We start from the raw sequence: 15,125 nt of genomic DNA, 5'->3' as shown, positions 1-15,125 counted from the left end.
AGATGAGATTTTTTTCCACTGAAGACATGAGTTCTGTAGAAGATGGTAGTTTTTTGGTGACCAAAAATATGTCAAGTTGCCAAGACTTTTGTAGAGTGTAGCTGCATGTATCCGGTAGGCAGCTGAATGCTAAAGTATGGTTTCATAAGCTTTCTTCAGAAGGAAATATGCTCCCTACCTCATAAATATGTTACCTTACTCTACCCTACAGTCTATAAATTTAGTGTGCTTAAGGAAGCATGTGGAAACATAGTTTGAGCAGGCTTATACCCCTCCACTCTTGACAAGCCACACCGGCTATATCATGCTTGAAAATAAAATACATAAATGTGGGTTGAACATAAAGTTGTATTTTATTGCAGACCACAAACTGTTAATATATAACATAGCAATCAGTGTTGGTCCAAAGATCTCAGATGATTAGGCTTTATATTAAGTTCTTATGTATATGTATACTGAGCACAATATCTTACCATGTGGAGATCTGCATAGTATGGCGAAGGATCCCAAGCAACTAAAGTGACATCTTTGTACAGGGAGCTGTCCTCGAAGTGATGGATTGGGTTGGTAAGAATCTGGGATTACAGAAATTAAGCATTGTTTGTATACTGTGGTGATGAATGTAGATGCCAGACAACTAAACCAGATATGAGTGTTCCAGGTCTCTATAGCTCATCAAAATAAGGTAAATATTTACAGTTGGAAAAGTATATATTGTTCTTTTTTATCACTAGTTTTAAAATCGTGTTACAGTGAAGGAAGAAAATATTTGATCCTCTGCTGATTTTGTACGTTTGCCCACTGACAAAGACACGATCAGTCTATAATTTTATAGTAGATTTGAACAGTGACAGAATAACAATAAAAAAACCCAGAACAACGCATTTCAAATAAGTTATAAATTGATTTGCATTCTACTCAGTAAAATAAGTATTTGATTCCCGTATCAATCAGCAAGATGTCTGACTCCCAGGTGTCTTTTATACAGGTAATGAGCTGACATTAGGAGCACTCTCTAAAAGGGAAAACACCTGTCCACAGAAACAATCAATCAATCAATCAGATTCCAAACTCTCCACCATGGCCAAGACCAAAGAGCTGTCCAAGGATACCAAGGACAAGATTGTAGACCTACACAAGGCTGCAATGGGCTACAAGACCATCGCCAAGCAGCTTGGTGAGAAGGTCACAACAGTTGGTGTGATTATTCGCAAATGGAAAAAACGCAAAATAACTGTCAATTTCCCTCGGTCTGGGGCTCCATGCAAGATTTCACCTCGTGGAGTTTCAATGACCATGAGAACTATATGGAATCATCCCAGAACTACATGGGAGGATCTTGTCAATGATATCAAGGCAGCTGGGACCATAGTCACCAAGAAAACAATTTGTAACACACTACGGCGTAAAGGACTGGAATCCTGCAGCGCACGCAAGGTCACCCTGCTCAAGAAAGCACATGTACAGGCTCGTCTGAAGTTTGCCAGGAGAACTGGGTGAATGTGTTGTGGTCAGATAAGATCGAGCTATTTGGCATTAACTCAACTCACCGTGTTTGGAGGAGGAGGAATGCTGCCTGTGACCCCTAGAACACCATCTGGACTGTCAAACATAGAGGTGGAAACATTATGCTTTGGGGGTGTTTTTCTTCTAAGTGGATAGGACAACTTCACCACATCAAAGGGATGATGGATGGGGAAATGTACTGTCAAATCTTGGGTGAGAACTTCTTTCCCTCAGCCGTCATGAATGGGTATTCTAGCATGACAATGACCTAAAACACACGGCCAAGGCAACAAAGGAGTGGCTCAAGAAGAAGCATATTAAGGTCCTGGAGTGGCATAGCCAGTCTCCAGACCTTAATCCAACAGAAAATCTGTGGAGGGAGCTGAAGGTTCAAGTTGACAAATGTCAGCCTCGAAACCTTAATGACTTGGAGAGGATTTGCAAAGAGGAGTGGGACAAAATCCCTCCTGAGATGTGTGCAAACCTGGTGGCCAACTACAAGAAACGTCTGACCTACAAGATAATGCAAATCATCATTCGGAATAACAGACTGGCTACATGTTGTAATTATGGCACTATATTCTTCTCCAACTGCTAGAGTCGTAGGAACTAACTTATGCTCAAATTGGTTTGAGCTGCAAAATGGAACTAGACAGGGATGTCCTCTCTCTCCTATCTTATACATCTTATCTCTAGAACCGTTTGCCATTAATATTAGAAAAAACGAAAACATTAAGGGGCTTCACTTGAGAAATGGAGATTTAAAGATAGCTCTATACGCAGATGACGTGATAGTTACTTTGACAAATCCGCTAGTTTCCATGGAAGCTTTTATGCAAGAAGTTAATAAATACAGCTATGTCTCCAATTATAAATTAAACTGGGATAAGACTGTTGCTCAGTTTATTAATATTGATAAATAAAAAACAGAGATAATTCAACAGAACTTTCAAATTACAGAAACTAGAGAAGATTACACATATCTAGGTATCAAAATTCCTAGACAAATTAATACAATTATGGAGATTAACTAAATTACTAAAAGAGTGGAAACACCTTGAATTCACATGGTGGGGCCGTATTAACATCATCAAATCTTACATCCTACCTAAATGGATATACCTCTTTAGAATGATACCACTGACTATTCCCCCAAGTTGGTTAGCAATACTCCAAACAAACTTCCAAAATTTTGTTTGGAAAGGCACCAGACCAAGAATTAGCAAAAACATATTAACCCTTAAAACTTCTAAGGGAGGTACAGGTTTCCCCCTGATTAAACAATATTATGAGGCTAGCCTACTGCTACATATAGCTAAGACCCAATCAGATAGTTATTTAGAACAAGGATGGTTTAAAATTGAATCTGAGGCTTGCAGGAGGAAGAATTTAAATTCCATTATATGGCAGATTAAATCTTTTGAAACAAATAAGACTACTAAAGAGGAAAACATGATTCTAACTAAAATAATTCCAGCATGGTATGTAATAAGGAATAAGATTGGTCTAAAGGACAAATTAATTAAATCTTTGAAAATACATATACTTGAATCTGTTATTGAAGATATTACACTTACAGAGTGGGAACAAGCTGGGATTATTTTCTTAGATGATTTATTAATAGAGGAGAAGATCATGCCCTTTATAACTTTAAATCTCCAATACAACCTCTCTAACAGAAATATTTTTAAATATTTTAGGATAAAAAATTGTCTAAAAAATCATCTGGATTTCTCTGGGGGAGAACTAAAAGATGAAATCGCTAAAATATTTCAAAAACCTGATGTTAAAAGACATATGCTAAATGTGTCAAATGCATTACTTTAAAAGACTCCCCATCACCATCAAATGTCAATATTTCGAAGTGGGAGAAGGACTTGAATACTTTGATATCATTAGAAGATTGGCACTTATCATTTATTAAACTTACCAAATGGGTTCATGATCTATCTCTTGTTGAAGCACATTATAAAGTTATTAATAGATGGTATTACGTACCTACCACTTTAGCTCGGATGTTTCCCGCCACAAATAACATTTGTTGGCGTTGTGAGGAATCTTGTGGTTCATACCTACATATTTGGTGGGGATGTAAAAAATTGATAACATTTTGGAATAGAGTTATAAAATACTTGAAGACTGTAGCTAACATTAGTATTCCTAGCACCCCTATATCAGTTCTATTACACTTATCTTGGCCTACAATGTCCCAACCGAAAATGGCCCTTGCAATCCACAGCTGTGTGGCAGTAAAAAAAATTATCGCCAGAGAGTGGAAACAGAATGGAGATTTTGAATGGACTAAATTTAAGAAACAATTAAAATGGAATTAGGGGTGTGTAGGAATAACTCCACATCATTAAAAAAACATCGGATTTGGGAAAGTTGTTTGACTATGATATCATAACATCTAGTCTTCTTTCTTATAATAATTAGCCCCTGGACTAATCAGCTGAAACAATTCTCCCCCCAGAGAGAAAAAATCTTTAACGACCAACGAGTAAGACTCTATCTATTTACCTATTTCCTGTTTTTTCCATCAACACAATTTGTTATATGTTTCTCTACCTCATGGGTATGGTAGTAAAGTCAAGATAAAGTTGGAGACACCGTATGATTAAGAGCTTTATATACTTTATATGCTATATTATATATTTGGGGTTATTCCCCGTAAATACCCGAGTATGAGGAATTTTTATTAGTCTTTTATGTAATATATGTTTGTTTTGTCTTTTTTTACTGTATTGTTTTTTTCTATAAAATTTAATAAAGAATATATTTAAAAACAAGATAATGCAAATCAATTTATAACTTATTTCAAATGTGTTATTCTGGATTTGTTGTTGTTATTCTGTCTTTTCAAATAAACCCACCATTAACATTATAGACTGATTATGTCTTTGTCAGTGGGCAAACGTACAAAATTAGCAGGGGATCAAATAATTTTTTCCTTCACTGTACAGTGTTTATAATATTTGAATAATTCCCTCTGATTCTTCTGGTTTGTATTTTGTCACCTTAATGTATTTAGTTTCTGTTAATTTGGCTTCACAGTAAAATCAGTACTGACTTCTCTTTCCATGTCAAACAATGGGTAGCCTTATAGAGTCTTGGTTTATCACAAATGGGCAATTTTCTTGTCTTTACCACTGAACCGTAAAAGACCTCACTTTTCAGTAATAACTTGAATGGTATGATTTGTATCCATATTTTAAAATTTCAGTCAGTGTATTTAAAATACAATATTGGCTAAAATGTTCTTGTTTCTTAAATAAAGCAAATTATCGCCTGATACACATCATACAGTGCCTGTGAAAGATTAACAAATAAGCAGGTTTTTTGCTTCAAAATAGGTACATAATGCGGAAAATGCAGATGTGAGGGAGCATTACAACAGACATTTCTAACATGTTTGTTAAATGTATTCCATCGTAGGTGGGTATGATTAGAAACAGGCCTCAGATCTGCTTTATTTGATTGTCATTAATAATGGACAATGTGCAAAGCAGTGGCCACATGGAGTCAGTATTGTTCCATCATACAACACAGCTGATCATTTTACAGTCTTCTATACAATTGTATCAATATATTTTATTTATTAATAAATGTAACAGGTACGAAAACAAGACTAGAAAAAGGTTTTTCACTTTAAAGCAATGCCACACAGCCTGATAATGATAATATGATAATAGGTTTTGCTAAGGGATTATCATTAGACTTTAGAAGGATTTTTTCCCCTAGCTTGTTGCAAAATTGAAAGGGGTTCAAACTGGATTTTTTTGCCTTCTTTTGGATCAATGGAAATTAACAGATGCGGGAAAGGCTGAACTTGATGGACGCGTGTCCTTTTTTCAGCCTATGTAACTATGTAATTATTTTGAGGATGATTAGATATGTTACAGATAAAAAGGTAGGTCTGTGTCAGTATCCCAGTGAAGTAACGTACCACGAGCTAGCGTCTTCCCCTAATGATTTTATGCTTGGGGGTATATTTTCAAAAGCCGTTTGTGTATTGACTGTTATCTGCAGCCAGGTTTCACCGGCTTTTACATCTGAAATTTTACAGCTGCCACTTCTACAGAGAAAATAATAAGCAGCTATTGCTGTTAGCAATCACACTCCTATCAATTTTGTCCAATTATGGTGTGTTATTTACTTTTAATAAACGTGTGGTTAACACACCAACATTTGACAAAAAAATACAATAACAATATTAATTTATATATGATTGTTGACAGCAATCACACTCCTATCATGCCCAGCCAACCAGTACATGCTGGTACATGCTGAAATCTGGGTATGCCTGAGATTGCTGTTAACAATCATAATATATATATATATATATATATATATATATATTAACATTGTTAATGTGGGGATGTGGGATTTTTTATTATTTATAAAGGTGGGGGGGGGGTCGTTTTTGGTTTCGGCTAAGTGAACCCTTAATTTTCAGTTTTGGTCCAGAATTTTCATTTCAGTGTATCCCTAGGATAAATAGAACTATTTCATTTTTACTTATCCAGAATCCTGAATTTGTAGTCACAAAACTTTCTAGGCCCAGAAATGAGTGAGAGGAAAAGTAAAGGTTTAGTGTCATTTACTTTATTTTAATCTGCACATTTTATCAAAGGCCATATTTTCTCACAGTGAAAAATTAGTCCGGCCCTCGCACGTATATAATTCTGATGAAGTGGCCCACTGCAGAAAAAACTTGGACACCCCTGATCTATTACAAAAGATATGTAAATCACACTAAAAAAGGTAAAAATATTGTCTCAATTGAAATCATTTCTTCAAAAAGCTTTTTTTTAACTGTACCACAAACGGCACTCACTATACATTTCAAATGATGGGTAAATTACACTGAGCTACACATATATTTGAACATAAAAGGAGCTGTATATGTAATCAAGCCATTGTATAACATACATCACAGAAAGACACGCTACAATCAAGTGTATTTTTATATTCCTGCTTCATAATGATAGGCTGCCTGTTGCTACGGGTGAGTTTCACTTGACAGGTACTTGGGATCTTTTTCCTATTCACCAGGCCCTAAACCACCTCCTTTAATACCAGTTTACTGCTGGCATTGGGGCGAGACAGGTGATAGATTAGAAATGATTCGACAGATTATCTATTTTAGGGAATCGTGCATAATGTGTAGCTTGTATGGGGACATTTCTTAATTTCATTATCCAGGGAGATCTATCTACAGTAAGGTACTACAGCTTTTCTTGTGGCAGTAGCTAACTAGGGTTGGCAAGTCATAATGTATACTGATATCATGAACTTTACATATTTAACTTACCTTCAAACACCCTCCCCCCTGTTCAGGGAACAGATCCCTGAATGGCAGAAGGGTACATAAGAGTGTTGTGTATATTCTTCCATTAGTTAAAACTCTGAAAAATCATGTATCTTAAGAACATCAGGTACAAACAGTGGGCTGAAAAGAGTTGCAAAACATCATAGAAAAGATGACAAAATGTGGACAAAAAATATTTACATCCATATCTGCATTGCCCACCAGTGAATTTTGCAGTCCCCCAAATCCAAATTATAATTTTGCACAATCGTATCCTTATACAGTAGCTAGGGCTCTTCTGTTCACCTTAAGTATGTTGTATAATGGGAGAGCACCACTTTATAAAACACCTTGATTTAAGCCTGTCCTGTAAGTGCGTTTGCTGGCATCTAGACTATTGTAGACCATTCTTCTCTTTACATACGATTATTCTTTTCACACTAAGTACAAACAGAACAAAAAGCTTACCTGAGAATTTATAATCCGCATGGTGGTTTTGTTTCCAACATCTTTTTCATAATTACGTGTTGGGGCAGAATTAAACCTTAGCACAGCATCATGTGCATCTGAATATACAAAAAGATAAATATAAACTTGTAAAGCACTTAAGTGAGTGAAAAGTAATAAAATTAGAAAGCATGGGAACACAAGCACAGTGCATGATTTCCATTAACCCCCTTCAATGCTTAATGAACTGGCAATGCATCAGTATAATCCATTAACGACAGCTGTGATAGTCATACTGAGCTAGCTGCACTCATAATATACAAAAATCCTACTCAAAATAAACACAGCTTGTTAAAAGAAAGTAACACTAAAAATATACATAACTCTTTGAATAAGGCAAAACACAAGTATTATTGTTACTTAAGACAAGGAAAAAGGAGCAGATATTTTATGTGGCTGACATTTATGAAAGCTAGTCGATCTACTGAAGGGCACAGCAAGGTACTTGTGTTGGACGCTTGTTACTTTGCCAAAAATCTGTTACTGGCATCCAGTATTTTAGATTTTCCACAAATGGAACATTAGCTTTTATGGGCCTCATTCGCTCAACTGTGAGTTTGTAGATGAGATCAATTATTCTAGCTTATACTGTAGCCTTCACCATGCATTATGAAGGAAGGTCCAAACTAATGACATTTTCCTGCCAAAAGACCAGGATATTCGCATATAATATTTCGTTTTCTTGAAGATCATCTCACCAATTTAATTATGCTTTACACAGGGCATTCAATGATACACAAGTCAGAGAATGGAAATTCTTTTGTTTTGATGTAAACTATCCCCTAAACAGTGAGGTCAGCAATGTCATCCATGGCAGCAGGTTCCGGCCTTTTTATAATACGTGATGATCTCAACATCTCACTGTTTCATTGAGAAACAAAATGAAAATATATAGAAACCAGGATAAAGAGCCGATGTTTATGAACAGAATTTCATTTATAAAGCAGGATGAGGTTAAGGAGAATAATTCTAAAACAGACTGCGGATTTGGAGAAGAAGGTATTCTCTTAATGATCTGGTAGATGTAAATATTCAGGTCAATATTCATAGTCTGGGAGGTGATTATATTTGTAGAACTGTATAATATCCTACACCGATAGCTAAGCTTTACACAGAGAATACACAGATACAGATACTTTTCAGAAATTAGAAACACACACTGCAGTCATGTGAAAAGCCCTGCAGAAGTTTCCCTTCATGGATTTTTTTAATTAGTTATCTCATTGTTTTAAATATATTTAGCAAATCACATCCGTTGTGTTCGCTTAACATATAAAGTTTAAGGAAAACAAATAAGTACAACTGTTCAGGTTCACGCCACAAATTATAGGACATTATTATTTCTATTATTTGAAACTCTCTGTTTCTAGTATAGGGGCATCATAATGTGTAGGAAACCAGCTACAACTCATGTTATTGAAATTTCAGCTCTCCAATTTAATGAAGATAAACTGTATTGTACAATCAAAATGCTATAGCTGGGAGTGTATTCCAGTTTACTTCTGGAAATGTATTCTCTTAAGAAGATCAAAATAAGAAGTAGACCACGGGTTGTCAACCTTCGGCTCTCCAGGTGTTGTGGACTACATCTCCCATAATGCTCTTACAGTGATAATGCTGGCAAAGCATCAAGGGAGATGTAGTCCACAACACCTGGAGAGCCGAAGGTTGCCTACCCCTGGCGTAGACCATACTAATGCATCACCACTGGCAAGGAATCTCAGAACATTACAAATATTTTTAGCCATATTAAAAGGAAGTATTCTTCTGCACACTAACAGATTTACAATACATTCTTCAAAGAAGCACTCTGAATTTAAACATCTTTACACCATATGCATAAAGAGACCAAAAGCAGAAGATGCTTGGCTCAATCGCCTAATTATACAGTAATGGTAATGTGGAGAAAATGCCTGGTTTGTGATGACCATACAAAAACTACATACAACCGAAAACAATATCTACTAGGGGATTCAAAAATATGCGTAGACTATTAGTTCAAGTAAATTTACATATTTTTACATGTACATTTTGGACCATACAAACATGTAAGCGACCTTAAAACTCCTACTGCTTAGAGCGATAAGTACATTAAACAGAAATACATTGCTCTCCCTGTTCACCTAAGGAAAAAGTTAAACTCCAGCTGAAGTCATTGAAGCAGCATTTAATTCCACATATCCTAGCAAAACATTATTGTTCAAACAGCATTCATGTGCAATAAGCATATTGAGGTATGCTCCCTGCTTTCAGTAGAAGCAGCTGGGGATAGAGTTAAATTATTAGCTTGCATTAAATTAAAAATGGACACCCATATGCATGAACCATGAAAACATGAATAACAGAGAATAACATCTGTGCCTAGAGCCAAACAGGTAGTTGCTCACATAATAAATGTTTATCATCAGATAAATGGTTGCACACTTATCATTAGTTATTAATTATGTTTCTAGCAAAATGGGAGTACATAATCATGACTGATTAATGATTAATTAATGATTTATTTATGTTTATATCTCAGTCTACCATTTGTTAAATATTGTATAAGGCAATATTTATTACAGGCACTCATTCACACTCCTGGCAGACGTTAAATAACTTTTTTAAATGTCCTTCAATCTGCTGACTGTGTTGATTTAAAAAAATGATCTGTCCATGTCTTCTTGAATTTATTTACCATTGCTTCCCAGCATCTCAGCACAATAAAAATAGGTCCTGAGCTATTTTTTATTCACAGACCCTCGCTTGTATATACATGCTATTGTTTGAAGATGTCACTTCTGATCTGATCACAAAGCAATTGATTTAAACTGTTTCCAGCAAGCATTTTCCCACTTGCATACTTCACTTCGTAAGTACAGATATTTCTTAGAAAATAACTTTAGTTAGTGTATTGCCAGCAAGTATCAACGGATGCTAACACACATTGACAAAGCATGAAAGATTGTGGTTTATCTCTTTTTGCCGCATCTGATTCAAAACACAGTAAAGGACGGCCATTAAATTATGCAGCACATGCAAGTAAATGTAATCAATTGTGGTGTTCTTGTATCATCGATAAGATACATAGTTTCGTCAGCCATAGGAGAATCAGAAACCATGGTGGGATAAAATAATTTTGTCTACTACCCATCCTGTGACTATTCTGTTTTCTATCCTTTACAATATTGAGATTACACTTTTATTGAAACAATTTTTCTTTTAGTATATTTTGACCTAAATATATCCGCTTATACACACGGTGAAACAAATCTTTTGTACAGTTTTACACAAGGGTGACCACACTCAATCTGCCTCAATCCAGAACAGTGCAGTGTCCCAGAATCATAGCTCTCAGCAGAGCTTGTATCCGGCGGCGGCACTTTACAATGAAAATTTCTCAGTGGACAAGCTCAATTTTTTTCAGGTGGATGTAAAGTTGATGTCTGTCTCAAAAAATAGTTGAGCCCGCCTGTTCAATAATTGTTGTTGGCAGCTCCAGCACCACTTAATAATGTTTGTGGGCAGCAGGAGCCAAATAATCAAGGTGACGGGTTGTTTGGGACAAGGTTGTAAATGGGAGGCTGTTTTTTGGGACATGGCAATTGGAAGCTGTTGGGGGACAAGGTTGGCAATGGGAAAAGTTCAGGGGCAATGTTAGCAATGGGCAGCTGTTTAGGGACAAAGGTGGCACTGGGAAGCTGCTTGGGGCAAAGATGTCACTGTTACGATGTTTGGGGAGAAAGATGACAATGATTGGCTGTTTGTAGACAAAGTTGGCACTGGCAAGTGACAAGCTGTTTGGGGCAAAGATGACACTGGGAAGCTGTTTGAGGACAGGGTAGCAGACGCAAGCTATTTGGGCACAACATTGTGTCAGGACTTACCCTCATGGCCGTCCCACGCTGCTCTGGTCCCATTACCCTTTGAGGTCTACTGCAGCCGGACTCCCTCTGGTGACCTTCCCGTCCCGCCACAAATTTTCTGAGGTAGTGGGCACCAGCTCCCAACCCGCTACCTCGCAGCCCTTGAGGAAGACCACACGCCTCCCTGTCACGTGATCGCTACTCACACTCTGGTGACCTCACATAACCTCACATACCTCCTTTTTGCTCTAGGTTGCCTATATTAGCTCTGCACCTTCATTCTCTTAGTACCCTTGGTTGGTGTAAGTTTGTGCTCCTGCTTGATTTTGATGTGTTTAACATGTTTTGACCTGGCTTGCCCTTGACTTCGCTTATTGGTTCCTGATTTGGCTCCGCTCCTGGTTCTGTTGACCTGGCTTGTTATGACTTGGCTTCTAGATTCTGATTCGGCTCTGATATTGTCCTCTGATTCTGACCCGGCTCACTTGACCTTGTCTCCTGCGGTTCTCCTGCCTGGCCTGGCCTACCCTGCTTTGTGGGATCCTTTTCTACAGACATTACACATTGGCACTGTTAAGCTGTTTGGGGCCGTATATGTGACTGGGAAGCTGGGGACAAATATTGCGTATACTTGCCATATGACCTGTCTTTTGTGGGACAGACACAATTTTGTGCACTCATAAGCCACCAGCTCACAGAAAGTAACCATCAGTAGCATGTAATTTAGTGGACTTTAGTAATGACAACTGTCATAATAATAACAATAATAATAAAATATTACATTAAAAAGGTATATTTTTAATGATAAAATATATATGTAATACTTTCTTTCTTACCCCATCTCTGTCTGGCAAATATACATATATTTTCTCTCTGTGGCACATTTATATTTGTTGTAGGGCACCTTACATTTTTTTTTGTTACCCAGTTCATTAATATCGCATACATTCATGACCCTATTCATGTGCTTACTGCAGTGGGAGATCAGGCTAATGGCTGATTGTTTGTTAGGGCTGCTGGCGCGAACACTGTTAAGCCATTACATAAGGAATGCATGATCGTGCATTCACTGCTGATCACACACATTTCAATCCCCAATGAAAATCTATGGAGACTTGCTTTGTGATCACAGTGTGATTTGTGCAGGGGAATCGAGCATTTTTTGCACATCTTTCTCCACAAATCTATCTGCATTATTTTGGCCTCTTGTGCACTTCCGCAAAAGGCAGAGCCGCAGGGACAACCTCTCCTTTGTTCCTCCTACTGGGGAAGAGGGTGTTCCTGGATGCTCTGCCCTTTAGTGGAAGTTGCATACTGTGGGGGAGCCTGGGAGGCAGGAGTGTAGCAGGTCAAGTAACGTAAGGTTTCATGACCCTATGGTTAAACACGAGACAGCTCACAGCCAGAGAGAAAGCTGTGTATGTGTGTGTGTATTGGCATGTATGTGTAAGTGTTGGTTAGTGAACATGGATCTGTATGTGTGAGCATGGATTTGTATGTGCAAATGTATGTGAACATGTATGAGTGTGTGTTTGAGGATGAATATGTTTGTGTAAGCATGGTGTGCGTGAGTGTGTATGTGTGTGAATGAGGATGGATGTATATGTGTGTGAGCAGAGATGTGTATGTGTGTGTATATGAACATGAATGTTTAAGTGTTTATGTGTTAGCATGGATGTAACAGTGTTTGTGTGCAAGCATGAATGTATGCGTTTATGTGTAAGTGTGTGACTTTGAGCATGGATGTATGTGTAAGCATGGATATGTGTTTATGTGTGAGCATGGATCTGTATGTGTGTGAGTTTGAGCATGGATGTGTGTGTGAGCATGGATCTGTATGAGTATGGATACATTTGTGCGTGAGCATGGCAGCACAGTACCTTGGCCCAGCCCTGTATTTACTTCCTACCCAGCTAGTGCCTATGTGCATTGAAAGGAAAACAGTTACCCAATGAGTATAAATCATTTAGCCTATATGATCAAAACACTAAATGTCTTGGACATTCAAATCTAAGCATTTGTATTTTAAATCGAGCTGTGACTTTGAATGAATTATGTATACTTCATGTGTACTAAAACACAGTATAACAGAATGTGAGGTAAACCGGATATCTGAACCTTAGCTTGTTTTTCTGTAGCCTTTCAAGCTCCCTGATAATGATGGCAGCTCTAATCTATCACAGGCATTTAAGAGTGACTCATTTGTGTCAAGCGGAAAAAAAATAGATGCAAAAGTGCACATCCGGAGAAACCTCTAGATAGGATGATTACTTGCTTCTTGCCCAGTGAGATATTTAGGTGTTCCAAAAACCATTTGGACACAATCAAATGGCAAACAAATTACAGTTTGGGTTGCGGCTTCCTTAAGGCTAAATGACAGGATTCTTTTATATGACTTATAATAAAGGTAGTAGAAATGATAAGCATTCAGGGCATGCGCATATCTGCAGCACTCACTGTGACACAGCTGCATAACATGCATATTGGATTTTGGGGTATAAAATGACTAGATAGAGTGGGAATTCAGACAGAATATGTTATATATAACATATTACGTATGCATTTTTGCTGTATAAAGTAACCTGGAATAGTTTCTTCATTTAGAAAAAAACTCAGTAAATTTAGAATTAGCTCTAAATTTCCTAAAAAATGTTTCCTGGGTCAGACTTCCTATGTGGTACATACAATTTACCTATACTACCGTCAGTTTGGTACACACTATTACTATTGTTATTGTTATCTGATGTTGTCTACAAGATAAGAGCCACCTGTGATTTGTGAGTGGAAGAGCCTAGGATATAATTCTAGCCTTGCCAGTTTTTAAAAAATTATTTGCTTTTCAAAGGCTGTGCGGGTCTTTGAGAGTTTTAATGGGGAGTGGGGTCAACTACCACACAGTTTTAAAGATATTCACACTTAAAACCAAGAAGGTCTAAAGTAAGAACCAACAATGCAAGGGAATTGATCAAAAAGGTCAACAACATGGGGGATGTTAACAGCACTGAACACAAGGAGAGTTCTGTGTTGCAGTTGAGAAAGAAGAATCAGAACATACAGAACCTCTGTGGAACCATGACTGCTTGGTCATGGTAGACAGATAGGAGACTAGAACGAAAGTCCAATAAATCTTCTATGAGTCAGCTTGATGATCTAATGTCTGTAAATTACATGTATATTAAATTAAATGTGTTACCCTTGGAATGTTAGCAGTTTAAATTCTTCAGCATTTTCCACATATACCTAAAATTGATGCCAGACCCCCCACGAACGGACAAAAACAAAGCAGCTCCGCTTCTATGTCTTGCATCTTCTTGTTCTTCTGTTTTCTTTTGTCCTCTGCACCTTTGCAGATATAACCTCCCGGCGAAGTTCCGCCAAAATTGGAAGGTCAGGTAGAGGATCTCACTGGAAACTCCGCTAGCTTGCCCTAAGAAAACCCTGTATAAATGTCCTTCAAAATGGGGGAGCTTCCCATGACGTCCTCTCCTCCTGATTGGTGGACCGGGGAGGTGTCATCAACGAAAGCTCCTCCATTTTGCCATAACATAACCTTGTGTCAACTTCTGCCAAAAGAGCTCCTGGAGAATCGGGAGAGGATGTCACTGGAAGCTCTGCCATTTTTGTGCTATAATAACCTCTAGACTGTAAGCTTGGTTGAGTCAAATTATTATGTTAGATACTACTTGTTATGTCCTGTCTACACTTTGTACAGGACTACGGAATATGGGGTTATATAAAACAATTTATAATATGTGTGAATTTCTGCCAAAATGGCATTGCTTCTGCCACATTGGAGGAAATTTGCTGGGAGGTTATGTCTGCAGAGATGTGGACGATGAAAGAAGAGAAAAAAGAGATAATAGAAGAGAGGAGAAAGGAGAACAAGAATGTGCTTAACAAGAAGATGCGAGACACGGATGCGAAAGTGGTCCAATTGCACATGTCTAATTTCTATG

General features: G+C 37.4%; 1 protein-coding gene and 1 long non-coding RNA gene across 3 annotated transcripts in view; both read right to left on the bottom strand.

Moving 5' to 3' along the window:
- ST6GAL2 (ST6 beta-galactoside alpha-2,6-sialyltransferase 2) overlaps positions 1–15,125 on the bottom strand; it is a 57,187-nt gene that overhangs the window by 7,464 nt on the left and 34,598 nt on the right. For both annotated transcript variants that reach the window (XM_053455089.1, XM_053455088.1), the window contains exons 4-5: positions 7,286–7,383; positions 474–575 (exon numbers count right to left, since the gene is read on the bottom strand). In XM_053455089.1, the coding sequence (XP_053311064.1) occupies positions 474–575; positions 7,286–7,383 (200 nt within the window). The remainder of the gene's footprint in view (positions 1–473; positions 576–7,285; positions 7,384–15,125) is intronic.
- Positions 5,291–6,523, bottom strand: LOC128473057 (uncharacterized). The gene is made up of 2 exons (XR_008346244.1): positions 6,227–6,523; positions 5,291–5,603 (listed from the first exon to the last, which is right to left on the bottom strand). It is a non-coding gene; the product is annotated as an uncharacterized LOC128473057 (long non-coding RNA).

The sequence above is a fragment of the Spea bombifrons genome, chromosome 2, assembly GCF_027358695.1.
Source record: "Spea bombifrons isolate aSpeBom1 chromosome 2, aSpeBom1.2.pri, whole genome shotgun sequence".
NCBI lineage: Eukaryota > Metazoa > Chordata > Amphibia > Anura > Pelobatidae > Spea > Spea bombifrons.
Note: the sequence above shows the minus strand (reverse complement) of the source record. Positions and strands in the feature narration are given on the sequence as shown.